At 45.8% G+C, this 27,655-nt stretch overlaps 1 protein-coding gene across 6 annotated transcripts; it reads right to left on the bottom strand.

Moving 5' to 3' along the window:
* Positions 1-436: 436 nt before the first annotated feature.
* DET1 (DET1 partner of COP1 E3 ubiquitin ligase) lies at positions 437-27,655 on the bottom strand. 6 transcript variants are annotated; one of them, XM_061595606.1, is made up of 5 exons: positions 27,561-27,655; positions 24,377-25,555; positions 15,239-15,429; positions 10,748-10,939; positions 437-971 (listed from the first exon to the last, which is right to left on the bottom strand). In XM_061595606.1, the coding sequence occupies exons 2-5, from the start codon at positions 25,457-25,459 to the stop codon at positions 782-784; spliced, it is 1,656 nt and encodes a 551-aa protein (XP_061451590.1). In that variant the 5' UTR covers positions 25,460-25,555; positions 27,561-27,655; the 3' UTR covers positions 437-781. The 6 variants fall into 6 exon arrangements, with proteins under 6 accessions (XP_061451590.1, XP_061451588.1, XP_061451585.1 ...); XM_061595604.1 differs by lacking the exon at positions 27,561-27,655 and adding an exon at positions 27,370-27,554; XM_061595601.1 differs by lacking the exon at positions 27,561-27,655 and adding an exon at positions 27,396-27,554.

Below are 27,655 nucleotides of genomic sequence, written 5' to 3'. Positions count from 1 at the left end.
TCAATCTCATAAATATGCCAAATAATGTGATTTTATATGCTAAGGGTTGTAGCCAGCTAAGTCCTACTCAGAGTAGACCCATTGAAATCAATGAACCTGTTAGTTGTATTTATTAACTTAAATGGATCTACTTTGAGTCAAACTACCATTGAGTATCACCCTAAGATAAAAATGATACATTTTATGTTGTCAAAACCGTAAAAATAAGTTTGGGCTTGATAGGAAAATAAATATTGCACACATTTCAAATGCCCCCAAAATTTCTGCTCCGTTGCCCCCTAGACAGACAGAGAGACACAGACACTTTCCCACAGCTTCAACGTTTCCAGACGTTTTACATCTTTACCCTGAAGTGGTGGTGAGAGAACTCTGATCCCTCCCTGTTACAAGACTGAGAGAAGGGAAGGTGAATGAAAGGAAAGACTAAAGTCTTCAGTAAAATGTAAATGGTTCCTCTGTTGTATTTTGCTCACTGGCAATAACATTTAAGAAAAAGAAATCATTGGAGCTTGCGTAATTTACAAGACAATTTGCTTCAAACCAAGAATGGCAGACAGGCTGAAGTCTAACAGACATGAGGATGAGATATACGATGACTCTAAATTCATCAGCAGTCAGCTGACCTTCAGAGCCAATAATGTTGGAGGAGACAATCATCATTAAAAGATCCTCAAACGGGGCACGGCTTTTGGCTTCTTAGAGGGTGAGAACCGTAGCTTTGGTGTGTCTGTGACAAAATGCATATACTCGGTGCTCATTGCTACCATAAGCAAAAAGTGTGCTACGTGCAGCTGTGCCTCATGTGGAAGTTTACAACATACTCAGCATTAGTCCGCTGCACAGAAATAGCAAAGGGTTCGAAAGGGTGGAAGGTGAATGCAACCAGGCGTCGGACTGTGTGATTGATGGGTCGGCCCAAGAGTCCTGCTTGGATTTCAAACTTCAGAAGGCCAGAATCTCGGGCATAAAATCTGCAGCGGGAGGAGAGAGAGAGAGAGAGAATGATGCTTGAAGGCCAGTTTTAACTACATGAAAATGACTTGAGAGTAAATCTCCTGCAATTCAGCAAACAAAGAAATATGCCATGTTATTTTGATGAGTGTTAAAAAAACCCACACATGCAGTAAGACAGAACTGTGAGAATGTTCACATAAATACAGTTTGGAAAAACAAAAGACCATCTTTTTAGATAATGAACAGTAAGGGAATTAAATCACATTACTGGTTAACTAGTGAAATGCCCATGAAATGGTGGAAACTAAATATGGATGAGGCCACAAAGATGTGCTATAGGCTGACTGGCTGGCTGGGCAGGTGCTGATATAGGCTGCATATACACAATACACTTAAAGCACATTTAAAACACACCCACACACACTGAATCCTAGAAACTGTAGTTCACCCCTCACAGAGCTACAATTCCCAGTAGTCTTAACAAACTATAGTTCCCGGGATTATTTTGCAGAAGCCATGTGCTTTAAATGGATGGTGTGCATGCAGCCTGATTCTCACCTCCCAATGCCTACAGTCATTCTTTACCCTTTGCTTCTTGGTCTGTTGAGCATAATAGTCTTTGCTGCTTGGTTGCTAGGCATGCAAACAAGTGTGAAATGCGAGTAACCTAAGAAGAGCCCTGCCGGATCAGGCCAAAGCCCCATCTAGTCCAGCACTTTGTTCTCACTGCGGCCAACCAGGTGCCCCCATGGGAAGCCTGCAATCAGGACCCGAGTGTAGCAGCGCTCTCCTCACCTGATTCCCAACAGGTATTCAGAAGCATACAGTAGGGCCCCGCTTTACGGCGCTTCGTTCATGCGGCGGTTTTCAATCAGGGAAAGGCCCCGCTGTTACAGCGCTTGTTCCACTAATATGGCAGGTTTTTTCCGTCGCGCGCCATTTTGACGTCATTTTCGCACAACACAGCCCATTATAGTCTATGGGGCCCCGCTTTACGGCAATTTCCGCTTTATGGCGGGGGCCTGGTCCCTAACCCGCCGTATTAGCGGGGCCCTACTGTACTGGGAATTGGTATAACAGCTGCTGGTAACACAGGGATGGGGGAACTGAGATTAACCAGAGGAGCACTATTAGTTGCCCCCCTATCTTTCTATGAGATTGAAGGCTGATTAGATTAAAAAAGATTCATGGAGGAAAGGAAGTCTATCCCTAGAACTTGCCCAAGAATGCTCAACAAAAGAAAGCTCTTAAAAGATTGTCCCACCCCTTATAAACCCAACCAATCACTGTGCTCTGCAGGAGACAGTCTCCTGCAGATACCATCTCATCACGAGCTCCATTCTGTACATTGTAGGAATTGGACCTTTAGTGTGGCAGCACCTACCCTCTGGAACTTCCTCCAATTACATATCAGACAGACACCATCTCTATCGCCTTTTTGGCATCTTCCTTTTTCAACAAGCTTTTTAAGTAGAAATCTTTATCCCAGTCTGTATCTCTCTTGGATTTTCAGTTGTTTTTACATATGGAATTGTTTTTACACGTGGAATAGTTTTAATTGTTGGTGTTTTTAATGTGAAATCACTTCAAGATATTTTATGGGAAGCGATTCATAAATGAAATCAAAGAAAGAATGCACTTGGTTTCTACAGCAGACACTGAGGTTTTCCTTGGCAGACAAATCGGTGTGGAAACTGTTTCCCTGCAGGTAGAAAATTTGAAAACCGCAGTTTCACAGCAGAACATAAGCAAAAGACACAGACAGTCCCTGACCCAGAGAGCTACTTGTGAGTTCCTTCTCCCTGCTCTCAGCAAATCCCACATGAGCAAATCCCACATGCTTCACCCAGCAGCATGCCCTTCCAGCTCCTGGGCTCACAGTTTCAGCTATAGAATGGGAATGAGGATGCTCTTTCAATGTGTAGACACCCCTCCAGCTTTTGATAAGGCAGCCAGTTGAATTCCTCACATTCTTTCTACATTGCCATTATTCTCTCTCTCTCTCCCCTCTTGAAAGCCCCTGGTAGCCTGACAATTAATGGACACCAACTAGGTGCAAAAGCTACAGTTTTGGTAGCTGGCTTTCTAAAAAATTCCCTCCTCCATGGGAAGAGCCTTCTGGACTTTGGCCGGGGAGGGGTGGAGAGGAACAGAAAGGGAAGTGGAGCTTATGTCCCCCTCCCCCTATGTAAAACATGGTCTGTGGTCTGCTCCTCCCGTTCCAATTCAGGGCAATTTACCATACTCAAGAAAAGCGCCCTGTAATCTCCAAGATGGGCTCTGTGTTTTGAAATCTGTTTTTGAAGAGTGCTCCTCAATCAGAGGCCATTTCCACAGGCTCGAGCGCAGTGGATAAATTAGGCACTGAAATGCAAGATGTGTGTCAATAACAGTAATATAGAGTGTTTCCCTCCCTATGCCAATTGTTATGAAAATAGAAAGTTTACCTGCAAATTGTTTTCTTCAAAAAAAAAAAGCTCCTAAACAGGTTTCCTATTACCCTTTTTTAAGTCTTCCCAGCCTTCTAACAGCGGCTGCCAACAAGAAAATTGCACCACTCCTTGTGCCTCCATTCACGCCACACCCCAAAACTTCATCCTTGAGCGAGAAGGCTGCTGAAAAAATCCACTGCGAGTGGGACAGCTGGGGAGGGCCAGAATCTCTGCAGTTGTTCCACTACTCAGAACAGAAGCCAGGGAAAAAAGCAAAGAGTAGCCATTCCAGCAGCTACTGCTTGGGTGTAGGAGGAAAAAGATTTGTATAGCCAAGAGAGGGTGAGGAGAAGAAACCAAAGTCAGGGCTAGGGTGACATGGAGCACAACACAGAAGTGAAAGGACAGCAACCATTCTTCAGGGCCTGATGAGCTGCATCCTAGAGTAATGAAGGAACTAGCGAAAGAACTCTTGGAACTACGGTCTATTATCTTTGTGAAATTGTGGAGGATGGGTGAACTGCCTGACGACTGGAGGAGGGCTAATGTTGTCCCTATCTTCAAAAAGGGCAAAAAGGAGGAACCTGGAAACTACAGACCAGTCAACCTGTCATCAATCCCTGGGAGAATTCTGTAACAGATAGGTAAATGTGGTCTGGATGCAACAACTATCCATTGGATCTCCACAATCAGCTACAGAAGCATACTCAAAGAATGCTTATCAATGGTTCTTTCTCAAACTGTGGGCGGTATATAAATTAAATTAAATAAATAAATAAAAAATAAGGTAACGAGTGGGTACTGCAGGGCTTGGTCCTGGACCTAGCACTTTTCAACATTTTTATAATGACTTGGATGAGGAGGTGCAGGGAATGCTTATCAAATTTGCAGATGATACAAAATTGGGAGGGATAGGTAATAACCTGGAGGACAGAAGCAAAATTCAAAGTGATCTTGATAGGCTGGAGCATTGGGTTGAAAACAACAGAATGAATTTTAACAAGGATAAGTGCAAAGTTCTACACTTAGGAAAAAGAAACCAAATGCAGAGTTATAAGATGGAGGATACTTGGCTCAGTAAGACTACATGTGAGAAGGATTTTGGCGTTGTTGATCACAAGTTGAATATTAGCCAATAACAAGATGTGGCTGCAAAAAAGTCAAATGCTATTTTAGGCTGCATTAACGGAAGCATAGTTTCCAAATCGCATGATGTATTGGGTCCCCTCTACTCAGCACTGGTTAGGCCTCATCTTGAGTACTGCATCCAGTTCTGGACACCACACTTTAAGAAGGATGCAGACAAACTGGAACGGGTTCAGAGGAGGGCAACGAAGATGATCAGGGGGCTAGAAATAAAGCCTTATGAGGAGAGACTGACAGAACTGGGCATGGTTAGCCTTGAGAAGAGAAGACTGAGGGGAGATATGATAGCACTCAAGTACTTGAAAGGTTGTTACACAGAGGAGGGCTGGGATCTCTTCTCAATCATTTCAGAGTGCAGGACATGGAATAATCGGCTTGAGTTACAGGAAGACAGAATTCGACTGAACATCAGTAAAACTTCCTAACCATTAGAACAGTCCAACAATGGAACCAATGACCTAGGAAAGTAGTGGGCTCTCCAACACTGAAGGTCTTCAAGGGGCAGCTGGACAGCCACCTGTTGGGGATGCTTTAACTTGGATTCCTGCATTGAGCAGAGGGTAGGACTCAATGGCTTTATAGGCCTCTTCCAATTCTACTATTCTATGATCATGGTAAGCCAAATTATATCTTATTTGAACTGCACAAATGTGCTATTTCCTGGAGAGGAGCTCACACCCACTTTGTTCCTCCCTGGTCATTTTAGCACAGTGCAGAACAGACAAGGGTTTGGCTTAATGTGTCATCCAAACCCAGGATCGTGGTTAGGGTCTTTCCTTCTTAACCACAGTCTATTCAGGCTTGTCCTATGGTTACAGATCAGGGTTAAGGAGGAGAGACTTTTGTAGGCCCCTTCCAACCTTATGATTCTCTTTGTGGGAGAAAAAGCTAAACAGCTCTGGGTGGGGTGGGAAGAAACTCACTAAGATCCAGAAGTAACAACAGGAAAGGATCTAAAGTAGCCAGCCTATTCATTTGATTAACTGGCCACTGTGAACGGGCCAAGGCAGCACATCTGAAGGCAAAAGGCTGATGCTGGAACAGCAGCGAGGCTGTCATAAGCATCAAGAGCCTGCAAAAGAAAAGAAAAATGTCAGGTTGGCTAGGGCTTCAGACAAGCTGAGAATGAGGAGAAAGTGGACAGTGATCCATTTTTCTCCCTCTCTCATAATACTAGAACTCAGGGGCATCCGAGGGAAGGCAAATTTAGGAAGATTTGGGAAGGGCAAAAGAAAATACCTCTTCACGCAGTGCAGTTAAAACGATGGAATTCACTCCCACAAGAGGTAGTGATGGCCACCCACTTGCATGGCTTTAAAAGAGGATTAGGCAGTTCATGGAGGATCAGGCTACCCATGGCTACTAGCCTCGATGGCTATGTTCTACCTCCATCATCAGAGGCAGGATGCCTCTGAATACAAGTTGCTGGGAATCAAGAGTGGGGAACAGTGCTGTCAGGTCCTGTTTGCAGGCTTCCCATAATGGGCATCTAATTGGCCACTGTGAGAACAAGATGCTAGACTAGATGGGCCTTTGGCCTGATCCAGCAGGGCTCTCCTTACGTTAGTTTCCAATCTAGTCAAGAGCTTTAGGGTTGCTCCCCTGTTGCCTTCCGCCCCTGGTTAGCAGACTTCCCGTTTACATCTAGTTGGCCTCCATGGGAAAACAGGACGGGACCTTTGGTGTGATCCAGCAGGGCTCTCTTCCTATGTTCTCTGTCTGGATCCTTTTCCTCCCATTTTGCAGCTCCATACTTGGGATACACATCTGCAGTTCTCAAGATAAAACTGAGGGGATGAAATCCATCCTTTCCAGGAACACTTTCACTTGGGACCAGCCTCCAAACAGCTCTAGAAGAGGGATGCCTTAAACAGTATCCAACATCCTCTTAAGTCTTCACAAGAAATTCCTCCTTTCTATATGGCTCTTTGAGGAACAAGGGGCATCAGAGTTTCCCTTGGCACAATTCCTTGATTCACGACAGCTAGAAGTGGTATCCCCAAGTTAAGGAGCACACCATTCAGAGTGGAAAGTAATTTTTTCACACATTCAAAGGTTGACCAAATTTCACAATTCAACTTTTTAACCTTTTTCAGGTCTCACTTTTGAACTTCAACCTTGAGGGATGCTTCTCTGGAAACTAAAGTGATGCTGATTCATTTCAAAGCACAGGAGGTTAAGCCTCAAGAACTGAGACTGAATTAAGAAAAGCCCTGACTGAAATCTCACCCCTACCAATGAACTGACTAGCTGAGCTCTTGATTATCCTCTCTCAGCCCTCACGTCTTCCGTATTTGTTTTATTATTCATTCAATTTATATCTTGCCTTTCTTTGTTATAAACATTCCAAATGACTAATTCAGCCTTGTAAATAAGCCCACAAAAGTTACTAGCCTGCAAAATTAAAATTACTAGCATACTGAGGGCTGACAGAGGAAGAATGGGGAGCTGTTCCCCCCCCCGGCTCCCCTCCAGCAGCCCATTTCATTTCTATGCTGGATGTCGAGGAGGGGGTCTGGCTCTGTCCCTCCACCACCAATCCACTCGCTTGCCTGTGTGAAATCCTATGCACTCGCCTACATGCAGTTCCTTGTCACCTATGTCTACTAGGCAAGCGTTTAAATGCAAAGACTGGGCTAATCATACAAACCTACCTTATGGGACTATCCAAAGGATTACAGAATACATGAATGTGATCTCTGTGATATACATCACAGGGATCACGATGATTACATTACACCAGGGGTGAGTAGAGATGTGAAGGCCCAGAAAGAAAAATGGAAAAATTCAGAGGCAAAAAGCTCCCCCCACTTTTTTTACCGGGCATTCACATCGCTAGGGATGGAGAACCCTTTTCAGCCCAAGGACTGCATTCCCTTCTGGGTAGCCTTGCAGGGAAAACATCCCAGTGGTGGATGGAACCAGGGGCAAAAGTGGGCAGGGCGATTCACGTAAATTTTACAAACACTCCCACAGCCCTCTCTATCCTCCACCGAACAAAGCAAGGAGGATTATCAGAGTTCAAGGACACATTCCAGCCAGGCAAAAACACTCAAGGAGGGCGTGAAGCAAGGCAAATGAAGGGTGTGGCTGGGGGAAAATCTCAAGGGCCAGGCAGAGAGACCTGGAGGGCAGAATCTGCCCTCCTCATCATCGCACTACTGTTGTAAAGCCACAGCATCTGTATTTCAAATGAGGAAGGCGGGTGGTGTTGCTCAGTGGAAGAGCACATGCTCTGCACGCAGAAGGTCCCAGGTTCAATCCACAGAATTTCCAGTCCAAAGGATCTGTAGTAGGACGTCTGGGATCTTGGAGAGCTGCAGCCAGTCAGAGTAAACGCTACCGGGCTAGATGGGCCAAGATGGGCATAAAGCAACTCCGTATCCCAGTGGCAGCAAACAGGCTTCCCAAATCTAGTCACTGGCATCTCCAGGTCACTGGAGTAGAAAATATTTTGCCAGAGACCTCTGGAGAGCTGCTCTCAGTCAGCATACACCAGATTGGGCTATCCGAGCACCAATGATTTGACTCAGGACAAGTATGGTCACAGGTGTTCATTGGAGGGAAATTAACAAGTATTCTTAATTTTGCACTGAAAGCAGTATTATGCCACCTTTACAGTCATGGCTTCCTCCAAAAACTCCTAGGAACTCTAGTTTGTGAAGTGGGCGGAGGGTTGTTAGAAGACTCCTATTCCTTCACAGAGCTACAATCCCCAGAGTGGTTTATCAGTCAAACTCTCTTCCCAACACTGGCAATTGCAGTTCTGCGAGGGGTCTCCAAAAAACTCTCAGCACCCTCACCAGACTACAGTTACCAGGATTCTTTGGAGAAAGCCATGACTATTAAAGTGATATAATTCTGCTTCAAACATATGGTGTGCTCAGAGACAGCAGCCAGGGCTGGCAGCACGGTTAAGGTAGCCCTGACTTAGACAACAGAGATTGGGATACCAAGAAAGGATAGCAGTACCTGTCAATGACATAGCAATTTAGCATTACTAAATTGAGAGCATCCCATTTGGATGTTTCCGTTCAGGCACCACACTGGCTTGGTCAGCCAGTGTGGTAAAGTGGCTAGAGTGTCCAACTGGGACCTGGGAGACCAGAGTTCAATTCTCTGCTCAGCCATGAAGTTCACTGGGTGACTTTGGACCAGGTACTGTCTCTCAGCCAAACCTACCTCGCAGGGTTTTTGTGAGGATAAAATCGGGAGGAGAATGTATGCTACCTTGAGCTCCTTGGAGGAAAGGTGAGATATAAATGTAATAATAAATAAAAATACATGAAATAAAATATTGAAGGCACTTCTGTATGGTGAGCAGATAACGGAGACGCAAGAGCTCCAAAATGCTATATATTGCCTTTAGCATTGTATAACCGCAGCTGACAAGCCGGGAGAAGGTGGCCACTTGCTTTGTTTACCACCAAAGCCCATTATTGAGAACATCTGCAGAGCTGTTGCCTTTTGTCGGGAAAAACATGTTGCCACCTACAGACAAAAGACTGCCCAGTAGAGCCTTCCCGGAGCATCAAGGCCAGCAGTAGAGAGAAAAACAAGCTGAAAAATAAGCCAGGATGATTCATTTACATCGAGCACTTATGACTAGGAGGCATGCTGTACAGGGCTAAGCTGGTTTGAACATTCCCCCCCAAACTGCAGAGATAGCAAAGGAGGCACAGAGATGTATCTGTGGCAGGGAGGAAATTAATTAAAACAAAAGTAATGGCAATAAAAGTAATGGCTTTTACTCCACTACCATTTCTCTAGGCCATACAGCAGGGGTGAGGAGCCTGTGGCCGACGGGCCACATCCGGTCCACAGCCAAATCTCATCTTGGTCTCTGGGTCGTCACCTGTTCAGGGGAGGGAAAAGGGCTTGACATCGTGCCAAGTGTGTCATTGCAACTCCTTCCTCTGCAAGACCTTTGAGCGGAATATGTCTCAATAGCCATTCCCTGCAAATGTCCCAAAAGCAGCCTGTGTATTTTTGCAACTGCACGCATGCCGTTTTCGGGATGCAGCCGCAATGTAACACTTGGGGGTTTAAATAGAGGAATGGCAGAGCTTGCCGTTCAGCTGTCCATTGGCCTCATTTGCATGCCTCTGCTAAGATGACTTGCTTCTTTTGGCCTTTTGCACAGTCACGACAGATAATGAACGTGGGTTTGTTTACAGGCACTGTCAAAAGTAAGTTCTATGAAGAAAAATGGGAAATGAAACTTGATTGGAGTTACTAAGAATTAAATAAATGCCTCTGTGTCCATGGGAAATGGCTTTGGGGTGGGGGTGTCTGTGTTTGTTTGTGTTAAGGGTAAGTTTGTCTGTGGGCTTGACCCTTCCCACTTTGGGAATGTGCCCCCTTCCCAAACTTTCCACCAGGGTAACGTGACCCTCAGCTCAAAAAATGTTACGCCACCCCACGAGACTCCTGGAAGATGGAGAGAATCTTTGCTGGAGTCTGATGAGCAACATTGGTTCTTAGAAGTGTCTCTTTAAGGCACTTAACCACATCATCATTAAAAACATCAAGACGTAAGAACAGCAAAAGCTAGATCAGACTAAGGACCATGTAACCCAGCAGCCAGCCCTCCCCTGGTATTAAAGGGTAGCTTGCCTTTATTTAGAGAGGCTCCATTTACCTGTCATGGCTTCCAGGGCACCTGGGTGAGGCTGAGAAGTGGGCTTGAACAGATAAAATGTTCTATCAGCAAGACCCTGTCATCTTCATCAGAGGCAGTTCTCCGTACGCCTCACCCAAGGGAGGTGCGGAGGGTGCCATATGAGATCAGGCCTTTTCAGCTTGGCCTTTGCCACCTACCATGGGGAGACGTGCCCGACACCATCATTGCCAGTCTTTAGGCACCAGACTAAGACCTTTTTGTTCATGCAGGCATTTGATAATCATTGCCTCAATTGGGGTGCTCATCTTTTTGTGCGGAAAGTAGGACTTAAACGAACGTGTTACCGGATGAGCATCTTATATATTCTGTATTGTTCATTGTTTTAATTTTTTCTGGTTTAAAATTGCTTTTACTCGCTAAGTTTTCTCTTCTTTAGGTCACCTTGAGACTTTTTCTTTTGTATAAAGTGAATGAAAAACGTAAACAACCACCATTCCGATACCCTGCCTCTCGTTTTGTTCATTCCAGAATGCAGCAGCGGTCTCATGCATTCAACTCTAAACATGGACAATATTCTGGGCACACCACCTACCTGATAGGGTGGTCTCCACACGTCTTGGGGCGCTCCATGACAGACACCCACTTGTCATCGTAACTGAAGAGGGAGAGGTCGAGGTAGGGGCTCCCGCTGTATGACTGAGCGCTGATTGGAAGCTGTCCCAGCAGCCGCCGCACGGCCTCAGTGTGCCCACCGTACTTTGCATTCACAATGGTGTCCTTGAATCTGAAGGTGGCAGGCAGGGTGATGGTATGTAGATGAAAGGAACACAATAAAAATCATCATTGTCATCACCGCCCACAACACAAAGTCTTAGCCTTGGAAAAGTACAGTTGGAAAGATAAAACACCCAAGCTCACTACCTTGTGAAAGAAGGGGAGTGATTGGAGTTTAGGTGGAGCCCGTCCCCGACATGTCAAGTAGAAAGTACCCAAGGGAATCTCTGCCTAAGGCAGGGATGGGGAACCTCAGGCCCGGAGACCGAATGCGGCCCTCCAGGCCTATCTGACCCTCAAGACTCTCTACAGGCTGTATCTGCTCCCTACCCACACCCTCACTAGTCCTGATTCATACCCTCTTTGACTGGATTTGCCTGGCTGGAAGGTAAACTCTGATCATGCCTCTTGCTTGCCCAGTTGGGAGAGGGAGAGAGTAGAAACCAGCCTACTGTACTCAGGTAAAACTTACAGCCACTGCCCCACCCACTTTTGTCCCTGTTCCTGCCCACCACTGGCATGTGGCCCCCAGAAGGGAATGTGGCTCTTGGGATAAAAAGGGTTTGCCACTCCTGGCCTAAGGGCTTGGAGAGTTGCTGTTCAGTGCTAGATAGACCAATGGCCTGACACAGCAGGAAGGTAACAGCTTCATATATGCTCAGAGGAAGACTGTCCACCAGGGGTGGGGTGGGGTGGGGAATCTGTGACCCTCCAGATGTTGTTGAGCTCCTACCAGCCTCAGCCAACATAACCATTAGTCGGGGATGATGGGAGACATCATCCAGCATCTGCTTTTGTTGTTATGTGCCTTCAAGTCGATTACGACTTATAGTGACCCTATGAATCAGCGACCTCCAATAGCATCTGTTACAAACCACCCTGTTAAATAGCATTTTTTATTATTGTTGTTGATTAGTCAACTTGCATTTTAGACAGTAATTGGACAGTGCAATGGTTTTCACAGCGTGCTCCAGCAGGGAACTCTGGGGTTCCCTGGAAGCTCATCATGGGGTCCTTAATGAGAAGATCAGTGATAGAAGAGAAGCTTCCCTGAAAGACAGCTACTGATCACTCCCTTGCAACAGGCAACCACAGGGGAGTGCTGTGTGAGATCTATGGTGCAGACTCACTTTATACAGGGCAATAATAAGGCTCAGTAATCTCGGGCAGGACTCCAAACAAACTGAGTGGGAGTCCTAGAGCACTGTCCAAAATCCTGTGTGACATATGCTGGGTCTGTGTCAAAGCAGGTGTCCCCGGGAAGGGACCCAAGCAGACAAATCAATGTGGAAGGAGGTGTCCTGATGCTAAAAAAAGTTTGAAAGCCACTGCATGAGTTAATCAATTAAATCCATCTGCATTCAGTTTAGGTGCCTTTTTGAGATGCTTTCTTCACAACAAGATAAAAGTACATTAGGAAAAAAATCACAGCTACTGCACATCATTAAGAGGAAAAACCTTTAATATACTCTTTTGCAGACTCCATTAAAGTAGTACATGAGAACCAAAATAGCCTTACTGCTACTACTAATAAAAACTAAGATATAGCAAAAATGGGCCCCTGCACCTATGGTGGTAGCATGCAGGAGCCAAAAGATTACTCTGCACTCTTGCTGAAGGCAGAGTCAAGACTGGATACTGGAGGAAGGTTCTGTCCACTGCAAGCTGGCCATCAACTGCTTTTCCCCTAAAAGTTTGACCCTGCCTCCAGAAGAGGAATTATTCCTTTCAGGTGTGCTCCACTTCTCTCCACTGACTCAGAAATCTAAGATCTGCCACTGACCCACAGCTTTACTGATCAAAACTGACCCCCACCAATTAAATCAACTAAAGCTTTAGTTGATTGATCTACCAATTAAAGCTGTCAGCCCTGCAATAATTAAAAGCCTTTACAACAAACCAGCCGCCTTATTCTCTAGTCTATAGTCACAGCTGGCTTTCTGGAGGAAGGCCCTGAACTAAACTGATACAAATTGGCTCATTCCCAAGATCAAGAGCCCCTGAGCTACATGATATGGCAGAAATCAGAAATGGGGAGAGAGAGAGATTAGCAGCACATCAATTTGATCTTTGTTTTTCTCCATGAGCTATATGAAAGCTGAATGGTTTACAGCTACAGATGGATCTTCTGAGGTTGAAGGATAAGGGTGAAATCCATCTGCAGCCATTGTTGTTCATATTACGTAAAGTGGATGTAGGGAAGGCAGATGGAAGGCAAAAGACCTTGAAGAGAAGTCTGTTCTCGCTGAGCTGCCTGGAAAATTCCTTCTGGTATACAGACTAAACTGGTTTTCTTGCCTTGGAGATAGAAGAGATCTCCAGGCTCTCTTCAGTGGACTCAAGTGCACAACTCGCAAATAATCAATACTGTATTGGTTTTGCTGCGCCTTATGTTTGGATCTTTCTCCCTTTCATGTCGCCCACCTCTCTTATTTAGAATCCCAACCCAAACCATCTCTCTTCCATGAAGCCTTTGATGCACCTCCTTTGCCTTCATCCCAAGTCAAACAAAGGGCCAGTGTGGTGCTGTGGTTGGAGCAGCGGCTGGCAAGAAACAGACTGGGATCTACTGGTCCTCTGGGTGATCTACAGTAGGTCAGCAAGGGCTTCTTACTCCTAGTAGTTGAAGAATGGTAAGTGGACTTGAAAATTAAAAATCTATCTATCTGTGGCATGGCTGACAGTTTGCTAATTGCTTAGCCTCAGTGTTCCCCACTTGTAAAATGGGAGTCTCAGGCTGCAATCCAATACACACTTATCTGGGAGTAAGTCCTATTGAACCCAATGAAGCTTACTTCTGGATGGCAGCCATAATTAATTCCCTTTGATCTGATCTTTGTGCAAGCTCTGTTAGCTGATTTTATTAATCCCCCCCCGATTTACAGAAATACAAGAAAATAGCAAAACTGGTCAACACCAATCGTGCTAACCAATTACCATAAAGCAATTCTAAACACAAAACAAACCTCTTAAAACTGTTTAAGTACAATGCATAATACAGGAGGTGAACCATGCAATCGGCAACAGGTCACATTACCTCACCTCATGCAAAAGCCTTAGTAAAATATGCTTCTTAAACGGGCATCAAAACCCAAGTAACGTCTGAGCCAGATGCATCTTCATGGAAAGGGAATTCCAGGGATAGGACGCCACCACAGAGAAGACTCTTTCTCACACCACTGCACCATAAGCTTCACCTGGCAGTGGAACCACAGGGGCAGCCTTCCTTGCCAATCTTAAAGGATGGCCAGGCTGGTACAGAGAAAGGTATTTGGGCCCCAAGTCGTTTGGGGCCAGGGGGGTTCATAAGTTAATGTTAACACTTGGAACTAGGCTCAGAAACTTATAGACAACCAGTTCAGTCCCTTCAAAACCAGTGCTGTGTGGTCCCAATTGGCTGTGCCACTCAACAGCCTGGCAGCTGCATTCTGAACAATCTGAAGTTTCCAGACCATCTTCAAGGGCAGGTGCAGGCAGAGCATGTTACAATAATCCAGTCAAGAGGCTCCTATAGCGTGGGTGTCTGTGGCAATATCTGTGGCAACGTTACTGTGTTTTGCGTGACAATTCCTGAGCTGTAATAATTAATAAGATTTTCACTTGCATATGAATGTTATCCCAATATGAGGCTCATAGGGGACAGTGGGTCATCAACTGCACCTTAGGCCACCATCTGCATATAGCTCCACCCCCACCAAAGCCACTGTTTTGTGCCTGGCTCTGGTTGCTGGACCTCAGTGAAAAAGCAAATCCTGCCAGTCTGCCCACTCCTTTTCCATGCAGAGCAGGTGCTGTTCCTCTGAGCTCCCTCCCCAAGGGCCTTGATCAAACCTCACCTCTGCCATGAACTCATTTGTTGGCCTTAGGCAGCCCAGCATCCCTAGCCTCACCATCTGCAATGTGGGGACCACAATACTAATACTAACTTACCTTGTAAGGCTGTTTAAGGATGACCAATAATGTATGTAAAGCACCTGGAACATGTTAAAAGCACTACATCAGAGGATAGCCAAGGTGGTGCCCTCCAGATGTTGTTGGGCTACAAGTCCCATCGTCCCTGACCACTGGCCACACTAGCTGGGGCTCATGGGAGCTGAAATCCAATAGCATCTGGAGGGCACCATGCCGCCTATCCCAGTGCTACAGAAATTATTATCACCATCATCATCATCCTACATGCACACTATGGCATTATAACAACAAAGCCAGTTAAACCAGAGAGCTTGAATTGAAGCCACTGTTTTAGCTCCTCCAACTTCGCTGGCTTTGCAAATGGACTGGCCAACCATGCATGGTCCAAAGGGCTCACCGGCGTTGGATCTGCCTGGCAAAGTTGTTGCTAGAGGCTGAGCATGGGAACTGAACCGCCTCACTGTGCAGCGTGGCGTTCCGGAACAGGTCACAGAAGTTTTCAAAGAGTTCTAGCAGCTCATCTGATGTGTTCTCAAATACAGCGATCACCTCGGTGGTCACCATGTTGTACACGACAAAAAAAGAAGGCTAAAGGAAGAAGCAGAATTAACATCAGCCAGCTGAGCCCAAATGAAAGACGCACAGACCATGTTACATGAGTAACTCCTACCACCAACCAGTTTAAGCAAGCAAGACAGATGCTCATTTTGCAGGGGTATTCTGCATTCCTCCCACCGATCCATTGTATTCCCAGCCATCGCAATGAGCAACACATTAACTACCCTATTAACAACCGTCAAATTATTTAAAAAGCAATGTGAAATTCCTCCAATTCTTGTTTTATTTATTTCAAGCTGGACACATCAGTGTTTCTGTTTCCTTTCTCTGCCAAAAATGTGTTTTTTTTTTCAGAGTGGCAGATTTAATTTCAGTTCCTGCTGGGAAGTGATTTTTTCAGCCAGGTGGTAGCTGGCAATGAATTATTTCCCCCCTGTATATGCAGAGAGGTGAGAGTTGGTCGGCTTTATTTGGGGAGGGGTGGGGGGGCACTTATTTTCTTTTCCTGTCTTAATATTTCCAACATGCCGAGAGGAGCCTTTTAACGTGCATTGTGGTCTACTGTTGCCAGTAAACGGTGTACCCTTCAGGATCTCCCGCTGCTGGGGAAATGAAAGACTGAGCGCCATTAACTATTCCTTTTGAATTACTGGCGTTCTTATCCAAGAATGTCCAAAAGCTGCATTTTGGTTTTGCAATCAGTCACCTAGGTACTTGTGAAGAAATCTTTCCCTGGGTAACATGCTGCAGACAAAAGATTAGGACTATGAGTATTTCTGCATGTCTACAGACTCATTGCTCAAGTTTGAACAGAGTTTGCTATCTGTTAATCCAAGTTTCCATGTTAAAAAAAATGTTTCTAGTCCATATTGCTGCAAATAGTGCATAATACACTTACTTAGAAAGTCATGTGAAAAATCTGGCCTGTTACAGCTACCATGGCAAGGTCAGTTGCCCCATACTGGCAATCTAAGCTCTATTTTCCCTATTCTTTTTCCCCATTTGTCTCTGCTACTCCAGTCACTGCCATAAGTGTGTGTGTGGGGGGGGGGAGTGAAATCCTAAAAGTGCAATCTGGTTTTCCAGAATATGGGTAGTCATGCTTGTATGGAACCAGTGACACTGCAGACATTATCTGATAGATGCTTGCAACATTCAGGCAACTAAATTCCACACAGCATTCTTTATCACAATAAATGTGGTCTATGGGATCTCACACAACCGAGAAACAAATTGCACATGGATTGCTCAAAGAACATGATTTATCTGGAAGAGCCCAAGAACCCTTTGATGCCCCCTTGGGAAAACTCTGACCCTGCAGAGCAGCAGCAGTCTTACAGGTCCAGCTTATTGGCCTAAAGAAGGTAGGATTCCTGAGAGCTCAGAAGCAGACCCAACAGATACCTGTCCAGCCTTTCCTTGTTCACCACAACTTCCTTAGACAGCTTACGTTGACTATAAAGGCTCTTCTATCCTGATATCGAGCCTGACTTTCTGTTGCCTCCTACCTTGTGAATAACAGCTCTCACAACTCTCCAAGATCATTTCCAACAATGTTAGCTGGCACCAGCATGCTCTTCCTCCATCAGTTTTAATCTTTTCTCTAGGTTGAACATATCCAATCCTCTTTAGCCCCGCCGCCACCACCACCACACACACAATTTGCATTCTAGACTTTTTCTCATTCTTGTAGCAATCCTAAGAATTCCTCCACGAAGTCATTTGTATGCAGCAGTACAACTGGGATCCTAATTGATCTTAGTAACATTGCATAATTTAGTACATGCTTATCACACCTTTTCTCCAAAGAGCTCACAGTTGCCTACATGCCTCTACCCCTTATGCTCACAACAACCTTGTGAAGTAGGTTAGGTTAAAAAAAAGAGAGAAAGTGTTGCAGTCACCCACAAATCTTTGTGGCTAAAGAGGCATTTGAAACCATGTCTCCTCGGCTTATGCATAACCAGTGCACCATACGCTCTCTCTGAGAAATGTTTGTATCCAAAGAGTTCCGAGCCTTTTGTGATCCAGCTCCCCAATACCAGCTTGCATTTGTGTTGCAATCCTATACACACCTTACCAGGGAGCAAGCGGCATCAAATACAGTACTTGTTTCCAAGTAAAATAGGGCCAAAATCAGACTGCACGGCTGTTTTCCACTGAAACTCTTTCATCAGGGATGGTGAACCCTCTGGCCCATCATATATTTTAGACTACAACTCCCATCATCCCCAATTACTTGCCATTTTGGCTGGGACTGACATCTGGCGAGCCACAGATTCCCCACCCCTGTCTTGTACCCTCCTTGTCACCCTAACTAGACAACTGACCCAATGGATCAATTAACCTGTCTAAAGAAAGATCCGTCAATGGTTTGATCAACCAAACTCAGCAACTGAAACAGCAGGGCAACTGGCTGCAAGATAACAATCCACACTGTCCAACCACCCCCAAAATCAACCAATGTAGTATTCTTCCACCTTTTCATCCCCAATGACCCATGTTTAACCCCAACCTGCAACTAAAGTCCCACTTCTAATGTTTGAGCATATACACACATCTTTCTCTTCCTCTCCCCTCTCCCTGCATCAGTGGTCTCTCTGTTGGGACCCATCTTGCATGTGAAGGAGTCGCAACGCAACTGATGACTAATAAACCTAAACTCCTAAGCCCTTCAGAACAGAAGAAGAGGCTGCAGGATCAGGCCAGTGGCCCACCTAGTCCAGCATTCTGTTCTGATAATGGCCAACAAGATACCACTGAGAAGTCTGCAAGCAGGACTTGAGCACGGTAGCACCCTCCCCTCCTGCCCTCTCCAGCAGCTAGTACTCAGAGGCATGCTGCCTGCGCAGGGAGAACAAAGCCGTTGTGCCCAATAGCCCGTGATAGCCTTATCCTCCATGAATTGGAGCAAAAAATCTTAATTTCACATATACGCTCATGGGGTCTGAACTGGCGGTGACCGACCAGGAGAGAGACCTCGGGGTTGTAGTGGACAGCACGATGAAAATGTCGACCCAGTGTGCGGCAGCTGTGAAAAAGGCAAATTCCATGCTAGCAATAATTAGGAAAGGTATTGAAAATAAAACAGCCGATATCATAATGCCGTTGTATAAATCTATGGTGCGGCCGCATTTGGAATACTGTGTACAGTTCTGGTCGCCTCATCTCAAAAAGGATATTATAGAGTTGGAAAAGGTTCAGAAGAGGGCAACCAGAATGATCAAGGGGATGGAGCGACTCCCTTACGAGGAAAGGTTGCAGCATTTGGGGCTTTTTAGTTTAGAGAAAAGGCGGGTCAGAGGAGACATGATAGAAGTGTATAAAATTATGCATGGCATTGAGAAAGTGGATAGAGAAAAGTTCTTCTCCCTCTCTCATAATACTAGAACTCGTGGACATTCAAAGAAGCTGAATGTTGGAAGATTCAGGACAGACAAAAGGAAGTACTTCTTTACTCAGTGCATAGTTAAACTATGGAATTTGCTCCCACAAGATGCAGTAATGGCCACCAGCTTGGATGGCTTTAAAAGAAGATTAGACAAATTCATGGAGGACAGGGCTATCAATGGCTACTAGCTGTGATGGCTGTGCTCTGCCACCCTAGTCAGAGGCAGCATGCTTCTGAAAACCAGTTGCTGGAAGCCTCAGGAGGGGAGAGTGTTCTTGCACTCGGGTCCTGCTTGCGGGCTTCCCCCAGGCACCTGGTTGGCCACTGTGAGAACAGGATGCTGGACTAGATGGGCCACTGGCCTGATCCAGCAGGCTCTTCTTATGTTCTTATGTTCTTATGTTAATGTGTCTAATCCTCTTTTAAAGCCATCCAGGTTGGTGGCCATCACTGACTCTTGTGAGAGTGAATTCCACAATTTAACTATACACTGTGTGAAGAAGTGCTTCCTTTTGTCTGTCCTGAATCTTCCAACATTTAGCTTCACTAGAACAGAGTGTGAGTGTTATCAAACAGGGAGAAAAAACTTTTCTTTATCCACTTTCAACAGATTATCGTACAACAGATTGTAAAATACTAGAACCATAATAATCAATATAACAATTAAAGCAGCACTTACAAGCAATTTCAGCAAGAGTTAAAACCCACCAGAGATTAAAGCCTGGGGGGGGGATGGTCTTTGCCTGGTGCCTGACAGATAAATAGTGTTGATGCTAAGCAAGCCTCCATGGAAAGTAAATTTCACAAGTGGGATGCCACAACTGGGAAGGTCCAGTCACAGCCCACCTTACCACAACTTAGGTTGTTAGGTTGACAAAAAGAACTTAAGACCATGTTCTTCAGCCTTGGGCCCCCAGAAGGTGCTAGACTCCAAATCCCATCGGACCCATCCAGCTAAGCCAATGGTCAGGGATGATGGGTGTTGTAGTCCATTAACTTCTGGGAAACAGTGGTTTAAGAGTTTCAGTAGGAAATAACCATGTAACCCAATTTGGTTCCATGTTTATTTTATTTATTCTCTTACATTTATATCCCACTTTTCTTCCATCACAGAACCCAAGGTAGCATACCTGTGGATCCCAGACAGTCTCCCAATCAGACACTGAGCACACCCAAACCTGCTTAGCATCAGCAAAGTGGAGGTCCCATGTGCCTTCAGACCACACCCTGGGACATTAACATTAGCGTTGCTAGTTAGATTGGATCTAATAGGGTCTGCATTCTTAACTCCTGTGGCATCTTTCCACTCTGCGACTGACTGCAGTTTTGTGTATCTGCTTAGTGTTTTATCTCTGATCACTCACTACAGAAAAAGTTCTGAAGCCAGTGTCAGTGCACTGACAGGTTGATACAGGAGAACACTATTCCTCAGGCATCTGGGTCCCAAGTCATTTAGGGTTTGAAACACAAGGTTTGGATTGTGCTTGGAAATGGTCCAGGACCCTCGTGCAACTATTTCAACAGGCTGGGGAGACTGGAGTAGCCTTAAGGACAATAGCTCAGTGGTAAAGCCTATGCTTTGCACACAAGAGGTCCCAGGTTCATTTCCCAGTATTTCCAAGTACAACTGGAAGAGACTTCTGCCTGAAACCCCGGAGAGTTGAGGCCAGTCAGTGTAGATAATACTGAGCTAGAGAGACCAATGGTCTGACTTGGTATAAGGCAGCTTCCGAAGTTCCAACCCACACCTCTCCAAAGTCTTCTAAGAAGTAAAAAAGAGCCCTAGATAAATCAGGCCATCAATCTTGCTAATGGAAGGTGTGAATCATAGTAGCCTAGGCTGAGGTTTTAAAAATAATAATCAGGGAGAAGCAAGGAAAATTCACAAATTTAAATCTTTCTACTCCAATCAATATCACAAGATTGGGGAGTGGAGGGAAACCGCCCAACACAGCAGCAACAGCATGTAAAAAATAAATGTAAATGTACTGCCTTCAAGTCGATTCCGACTTATGCTGACCCTACGAATAGGGTTTCCATGAGGCTGAGAGGTAGTGACTGGCCCAAGGTCACCCAGTGAGCTTCATGGCTATGTGGGGATTCGAACCCTGGCCTCCCAGGTTGTAGTCCAACACTCTAACTACTACACCACACTGGCTCTCAATTAACATACATGCCTTCTTTTGCAGCTGTTTCCCACCCTGTTGACTTGTCCTGGACTTTGCTCTCTTTCCTGGAAAAGAAGCTGATGCAGCTTTCAAGAGATAGTTGTGAAAGGGATGCTACACTATTGGCTTCCCACCTAAATGGTCGCAATGTGCAGCCACCTTCTTATATATGATGGGGGGGGGTGTCCGTTTATAAACTAGTGAAATTTACTAGCCTTTGGGAGGACAGTCTGGTTTAGTTCCTGTTTAAGCCACAAACACAGCTACGGTCAGAAGACCTGCTGCCAAAAAGCATCTCTTGGCCCACGTAGGATTCAAGTTTGTATGTTTCTAGAGATGTAAAGTGAAGAAATGCAAAAGGAGCAGAGCTCCAAGAATGCAAATGGTATTGGGTGCCAGGCAAATGGTAACGTTAATAGAAATCTTTAGAACTGAAGGAAAGAAAAACATAATTTTCTTTATGGACCTCCTGGACTGATTCTAAGGCAGGTTTAATACAGAATCAGAGGAAGAGAGGGAATCAATCAAAGCCACCAACTGAATAGTAGAAGATACCCCACTGAGACTAGGCCTGATTGTTATTGACAGCCTGGACAACAGCATGATCATCACAATAAACACGAGGCCGGGGGGGGGGGAGAGTGGTCACCTGAAATCAGCATGACAACTTCAGCCTCCCTCACATCTGCAGTTTCTAGCCATGTGCACCTCTTTGCTCTACATAGTTCTCTCTCCCAGTTTCCCAGCCCCCTCTTAGGCTTCACCTTCTCCCTTTCTCCCATTCCTCTAGATCAGTGTTTCCCAAACTGTGAGACTCCAGATGTTGCTGGACTATAGTTCCCATCATTCCTTGCCATTAGCCATGCTGGCTGGAGCTGATGGGAACTGTAGTCCAGCAACATCTGGAGTCCCAGTTTGGGAAACACTGCTCTAGATCACTCCTTTTCCAGATCTCTTTTGTTGGACTCTACCCCCCCCACTTTTCTAGACCTTCTCAGGCCCCTGCCTCTTCTATCCCTCCTTCCTTAGATCCTGCTGCCTTTCCTGTTCTCAGACCACAGCAGCTCAGCCATCGGCAGACCAAGAGCTTCTACTTGCCCAGTTCCCTTGGCTTGCCAAGCAGAGGCTTCATCACATTCACCACCACCAAAAAATCCCTTACCTTGTTCCATCACAACATCAATTAAGACAACACTCTACTCCACATTTATTTTAAGGCTTCACAAGACCCTTTGTTGTTTTTGCTGCAACAGACTAACATGGGTACTGATCAGGAAATTGTGACAACACAGAGGAGAGAGGTTTGCATTACTAAATCGTGTAAGGAACACGGCTATATAAAATAGAGACCCCAGCAAAACATACAAATCCCTTAGGGTGTTGGCCTATGACCTGGGAGACCCAGGTTTGAATCCTCACTGAGCCATTAAGTTCACTGAGTGACCTTGGGCCAGTCACTGCCTCTCAGCCTAACCTACTTCACAGGATTGTTGGAGAGATCAAATGGGGAGAGGGAGAGAACCACGTATGCCACCCTGAGATACTTGGGAGGAAAGGTGGGATACAAATATAATAAACAAACAAAATGGGCAAAAATGTTTAGATCTTTTTTAGTTTAGAAAAAATGACAAATAAGGGCAGGAGCTTGATAGAAAGGTATAAAACTGTAATTGCTATAAAGCAGGGGTGAGGAACCTTTTTTCTGTCAAGGGTCGCATGCTACTAGTGGGCAGAGACAAAGCCAAAAGCAGGCAGAGCCAGAGTCAAAAGTGGACAGGGTTTGAGGCTTGCATAGCTGTGACGTTCCCCATCTCTTTCTCTCTCTTAAAGGCTGCATACACACCATATATTCAAAGCTTACATACCCTGCCCCCCCAAAAAAGAACCCTGGGAACTGTAGTTTGATAAGGGTGCTGGGAATTGTGAGCCTGTGTGTGGTAAGCTACAGTTCCCAGGATTCTTTGGAGGAAGAAATGTGCTTTAAATGTATGGTGTGTATGCAGCCTCCCTCTGGGTGACACTCTCTCTCTGACAGACAGACACACACAGACTCCTGCAGGAACAGTATGAAGAGCAACAATGGGTCCACATCGCCCAGAGGACTGCATGAAATTCGAATGGGTGTTCCATGTGGCTGCTGAACAACAGGTTCCCACCACTGCTTTAAAATGGGGGGACAGAGAGGGCTTTGTATTAGAGTTGTTCCACTGTGTCTCCCAATATTAGAACCCAAGTTCATCCAGTGAAACTAATGGGCAGTAGATTCGGGACAGAGCTGACAAGACATACAAAAAAGACTACTTCACACAATGCATAATCAGGCCACGGAATTCACTGCCACAAAACGTAGTAATCTCCACTGTTCGGATAACTTTTAAAAGGGATCGCAGGAATACATGAAGGTTAGGTCTACCTACAGCTATTAGCCACGCTAAGTAAATGGAACCTTCATGTTCAGAGTCGGTATAACTCTGAACAGCAGTTACAGGAGGAACAAGCAACATGGGAGGGCTGTTGCCTTCATCCCTGTGTGCTGATGAGAGGCCTCTGGCTGGTCACTGTTGGAAACAGGATGGTGGATTGGAAAGACCCTCAGCCTGATCCCGGAGGTCTTTTCTCAAGTTCTCCACGCACAAAACTCAAAGCAGCATGCTGACAGGAAGCCTGGACTACAGCATTTATAAGCATGAGAACAGACTTTCATCATCAAAAGATTTTAAGAATGTAAAAAGAGCCTGCTGGATTAGGCCAATGGCACATCTAGTCCAGCACTGTTTTCACAGTGGCCAACCAGATGCCTGTGGGAAGACCGCAAGCAGGACCTGAGTGCAACAGAACTCTCTCCACCTGTGATTCCCATCAACTGGTGTTCAGAGGCATCCTGCCTCCAACACTGGAGGCAGAACCAGGGCTGAGGAGTCAGTACGCCAGACCTTCGACTCCCACTCCTCTATTTTTCTACTGTCCATCTCCGACTCCACCCAAAATTGCTTCCAACTCCACAGCCCTGGAAAGGGCTGTAAATGTCTTTTTAAATTGGAAGCTCTCATAGGAACATTTTTATCGCTGCCTGAATATGCGCTGATCTTGGCATCACAGCATTTGTCTTCATCTGGGTCCTGTGTCATACACTGACACACAAAATGTTTTCCATCTTGAGTTATGGTGAAATGCTCAACTACAGCTGACTTCATAGGAAGCTTCTTTGACATTTTGAATTTATATTTTAAAAAATTTGTCAATCAAAATTTATTTTGAAGCCGGAGTCGGTACATTTCTACTGACTCCAACTCCACCCAAAATTGCTTCTGACTCCGACTCCATGACTCCGACTCCACAGCCCTGGGCAGAACATAGTTATCAGGGTTAGTTCTAAGCCATCCTGCCACAATAGCTCCCACAGAGGCTACATCCATACCTGTGAAGGGTCTGTCACCCGTAACGTGACCACGTCTTCACTTGTGTATTTGATGAAGAGATGGTTCTCATCCAAGAGCTGCATCTTCCACATGCGCAGCTGCCTCAGCTGGTCAAAATACTGGAAGAACCTCCTTTTAGCCATAGCACTCCCATCCTGCTCTGCCCTTCGCCATAAGTAGACCAGCAGCCTGTGCTTCAGAGAATTTATGAACGGTTCTTTGTATGGGTTCGCCATGCCTGTCTGAGAATCCCGCTGGACCTCCGGATAGACAGCAGAGAGTGTGAGGAGGTCATCCTCGTAGCAAAAGCGGCCTATCGTCCGTACGTCAATGAAGGTGCCCTCAGGTGTTACCTGAAAGACGTGAATGGTTTGCTGCTGTACAGACAGGATGGCCAGGATATTTTTATACAGATAGAGCCCTTGGTTGTGGGACAAGATGACTTTATCGCATTTGAACGTCCTGGTATCACACAGCCTGCCTGTGTGAAGGTCTATGATGTGCAAAGAGTAGTCTTCCAAAGGAGACCTGGGGTTAGGTGTCACTGATTCACTGTTACGGTAAACCTCAAAAAAGGGAGGGTGAGGCTCCTCAGGAAGATAGGCAGCAGAGCCAACAATGACATAGCGGCAATCATCTGTGAACAAGCTACATTCACGGTTCAAGTGCTCACCATTAGAGGCTACGTTGGTAATGTGAAGGAGGACAAAGAAACGTTCAAAGAGTCGCCCGCGGATGTTGATGGATCGCTGGTCATTGCCATTAGCCAATATCTCCCCCTCGTAGCCTTGGAGGAGGTCCTCTGCTGCTTGACACCCTTGATACTCATAGATCTCCAATGAAGTCTGATCTGAAGAAAAGGCAATGAAGTACCTTCCATCAGGGGAGAACTTCCGTAAGAAGCAGGGTGGTTTTTCAACATTGACCACTGTAAAATTGGGGAAGACATTTTGGTGGAAGATGCGGACCTGGTGCCAGTGAGTGCCAGTCTTGCCAGAGGTGATCCTTCGACGTTCTAGACGGTAGATGACATTCTGGTTCTGGATCCGACGAGGCCTGATAGTAGGGGCCTCATGATCCATAGTATCTTCTTCTAGTGGAAAAAGTCCCAGGATGGCTAGAATGTGATGGAGTCAAAAGGCAGATCATGCCGTCAAGGAAAAAGAAGACTGCGGTTTCTGTGAGAATGAGAATGCAGGGAGAAAAGATCAAAGGAAAGAGAAGTCAGAGCTAGACTCACACAGTGCATCTGTTTAAGATTAAATGTATCACTGTTCACATAACAGCCAATATTAAATCTAAATCTGCTACGCCAAATCGGGTAAGGTGGGACTATGCCCCACGAAAACATATGCAACAATAAATGTGTTTGTTTTAAAGTGGCTTGAGACTCTGTCACAGAGATGGGAAACCTGTGACTCTTGAGATGTTGTTGGACTCCAACACTCATTTGCCCCAGCAAGCATGGCCAATGGTTAGGGATACTGGGATTTGTAGTTCAACTGTTACACCTTGACTGCTCTACCTGGCTCTTTGTACTGCGTGCCAGAGAAATGACTGTCTGCTCATTGGCCAGCAGATGTATGCATGTATTCAATGCACGAAGCCTGAAGAGAATATCTGAACACAAACACTGTATTTACAAGAACTGAGCAATACCTTGTTCTTTGTAAAAACATGAAGTTTCTCTTGAGTGATATGTATGTATCAAAAAAGGAAATGCCTGCTACTATGCAACACAGAGTACTCTAGAAATACAATTAAAACAGAACCAGTTTATAACTGTTCTCAAATATTCTGCAAGAACCAAGCTTTGACAAAAGAAAATGTTCCTGCTGGCAGACAAGAGGTGCTGAGGTTAAGAATGACAGACAGCAAAGCACCTGCAAAAGTACAAATTTCCACTACCTCTTCAAAGAGTACAGGGCTCACTTCCTTTGTACTTTTATCTTTACAACCACCACCAGAGAAAGGACTAGGCTGAGAGATAGCAAGTGGCTCAATCTCACCCTGTCAGCTTCAGGGTTGAATGGGGATTTGAATCCAGACCTCCCTGGTCAAAGTCCAAATACTCTTAAACTGGTGTTCCCCAAATTCCTAACAGAAAAGTGTGCCTCAGATGAGTTAAAACTAGATACACATTTCTCTGTGTGTACAGCCTATGTAAAAAATGGCCATAGCTCAGAGGCACGGCATCTGCTTTGCATACAGAAGGTCCCAGGTTCAACCCCCAGCATCTCTAGGTAGGGCTGACAATGTCCCCTGTCTGAAATCCTGGAAAGCTGCTGCTAGTCAGTGTAGGCACTACTGAACTCTATAGACCAATGGTCTAACTCAGTATAAAACAGCTTCCTACCTACCCTATGAGGTACCTACCTTCCTACCAACCCTCAAAAGATGTTCACCCCACCATTGTTTCTCCAAAAGTCATTGTTCTGGGCACACCACACGATTGTAAGGAAGGAAGCCAAACCCTAGGGCGACGACTCATGCAGGGATGCAACTGGCAGCTGCCTCTAAGGGACCGAAATTCTGTGCATCTCTATAGTAGGCGTGACTGAATCATCCAACCACACTTGAAGCAGACATGGGCAACGGATGCTTCTTGGAAGACAGAATGGACTGAGAACAGCAAAGCATGCACAGATACAGTGGGCAGCCTCCTCTGCTTGGGCTCCCGGGAACTTTTAATTATTGGGTTTGTTTAATTATTTATTTTTAAAAATGAATGTAGGAATGGCTGCTGCAGCCACCACATTGGAGCAGTTACTTAAGGGAGCCCTCTGCAGATTTCTGGAGGCTCCTTCCTCCTGGGCAGTCACTGAACATTTCAACCGCATCACTATCGGGAAAGGGCATTTCGGACAGGAGCAGACCCGAGGCCAGGGTGAGAGGCGGGAGAGTGGGGGGAGACGCGCCGACTCTCTCCCCCTCCCCGCGGCCTTTCGCGGATACGAAGGAAGGGGTCGAGCAGGGAGAGATTGCACCTCACCGCTTCCCTCCCCACCCAGTCCTTACGGGGCAGAACAGCAGGCCGCCTCCATCACTCACTCAGCGGCAGCCGCCACCATGTTTACACCAAACAAGGAGGAGGAGGGGGAGCGAAGTCCGCCACCAACGAGCCCCCAAAGCCTACTTCTACGCCGGCGGCAGGAGCGTACGCGCCCTAAACCGGAAGCTTACCCAGGTACCACAGAGTGAAAAGCGTCAGGACCAGAGCGTCGGCAGCTCTAATTTTGTTTTTGGTTGCTGTTGGCCGTTTTGTTTCCTCCCTCGAC

The sequence above is a fragment of the Rhineura floridana genome, chromosome 14 (genome assembly GCF_030035675.1).
Source record: "Rhineura floridana isolate rRhiFlo1 chromosome 14, rRhiFlo1.hap2, whole genome shotgun sequence".
Classification (NCBI taxonomy): Eukaryota; Metazoa; Chordata; class Lepidosauria; order Squamata; family Rhineuridae; genus Rhineura; species Rhineura floridana.
This window is presented reverse-complemented; position numbering and strand designations above follow the sequence as displayed.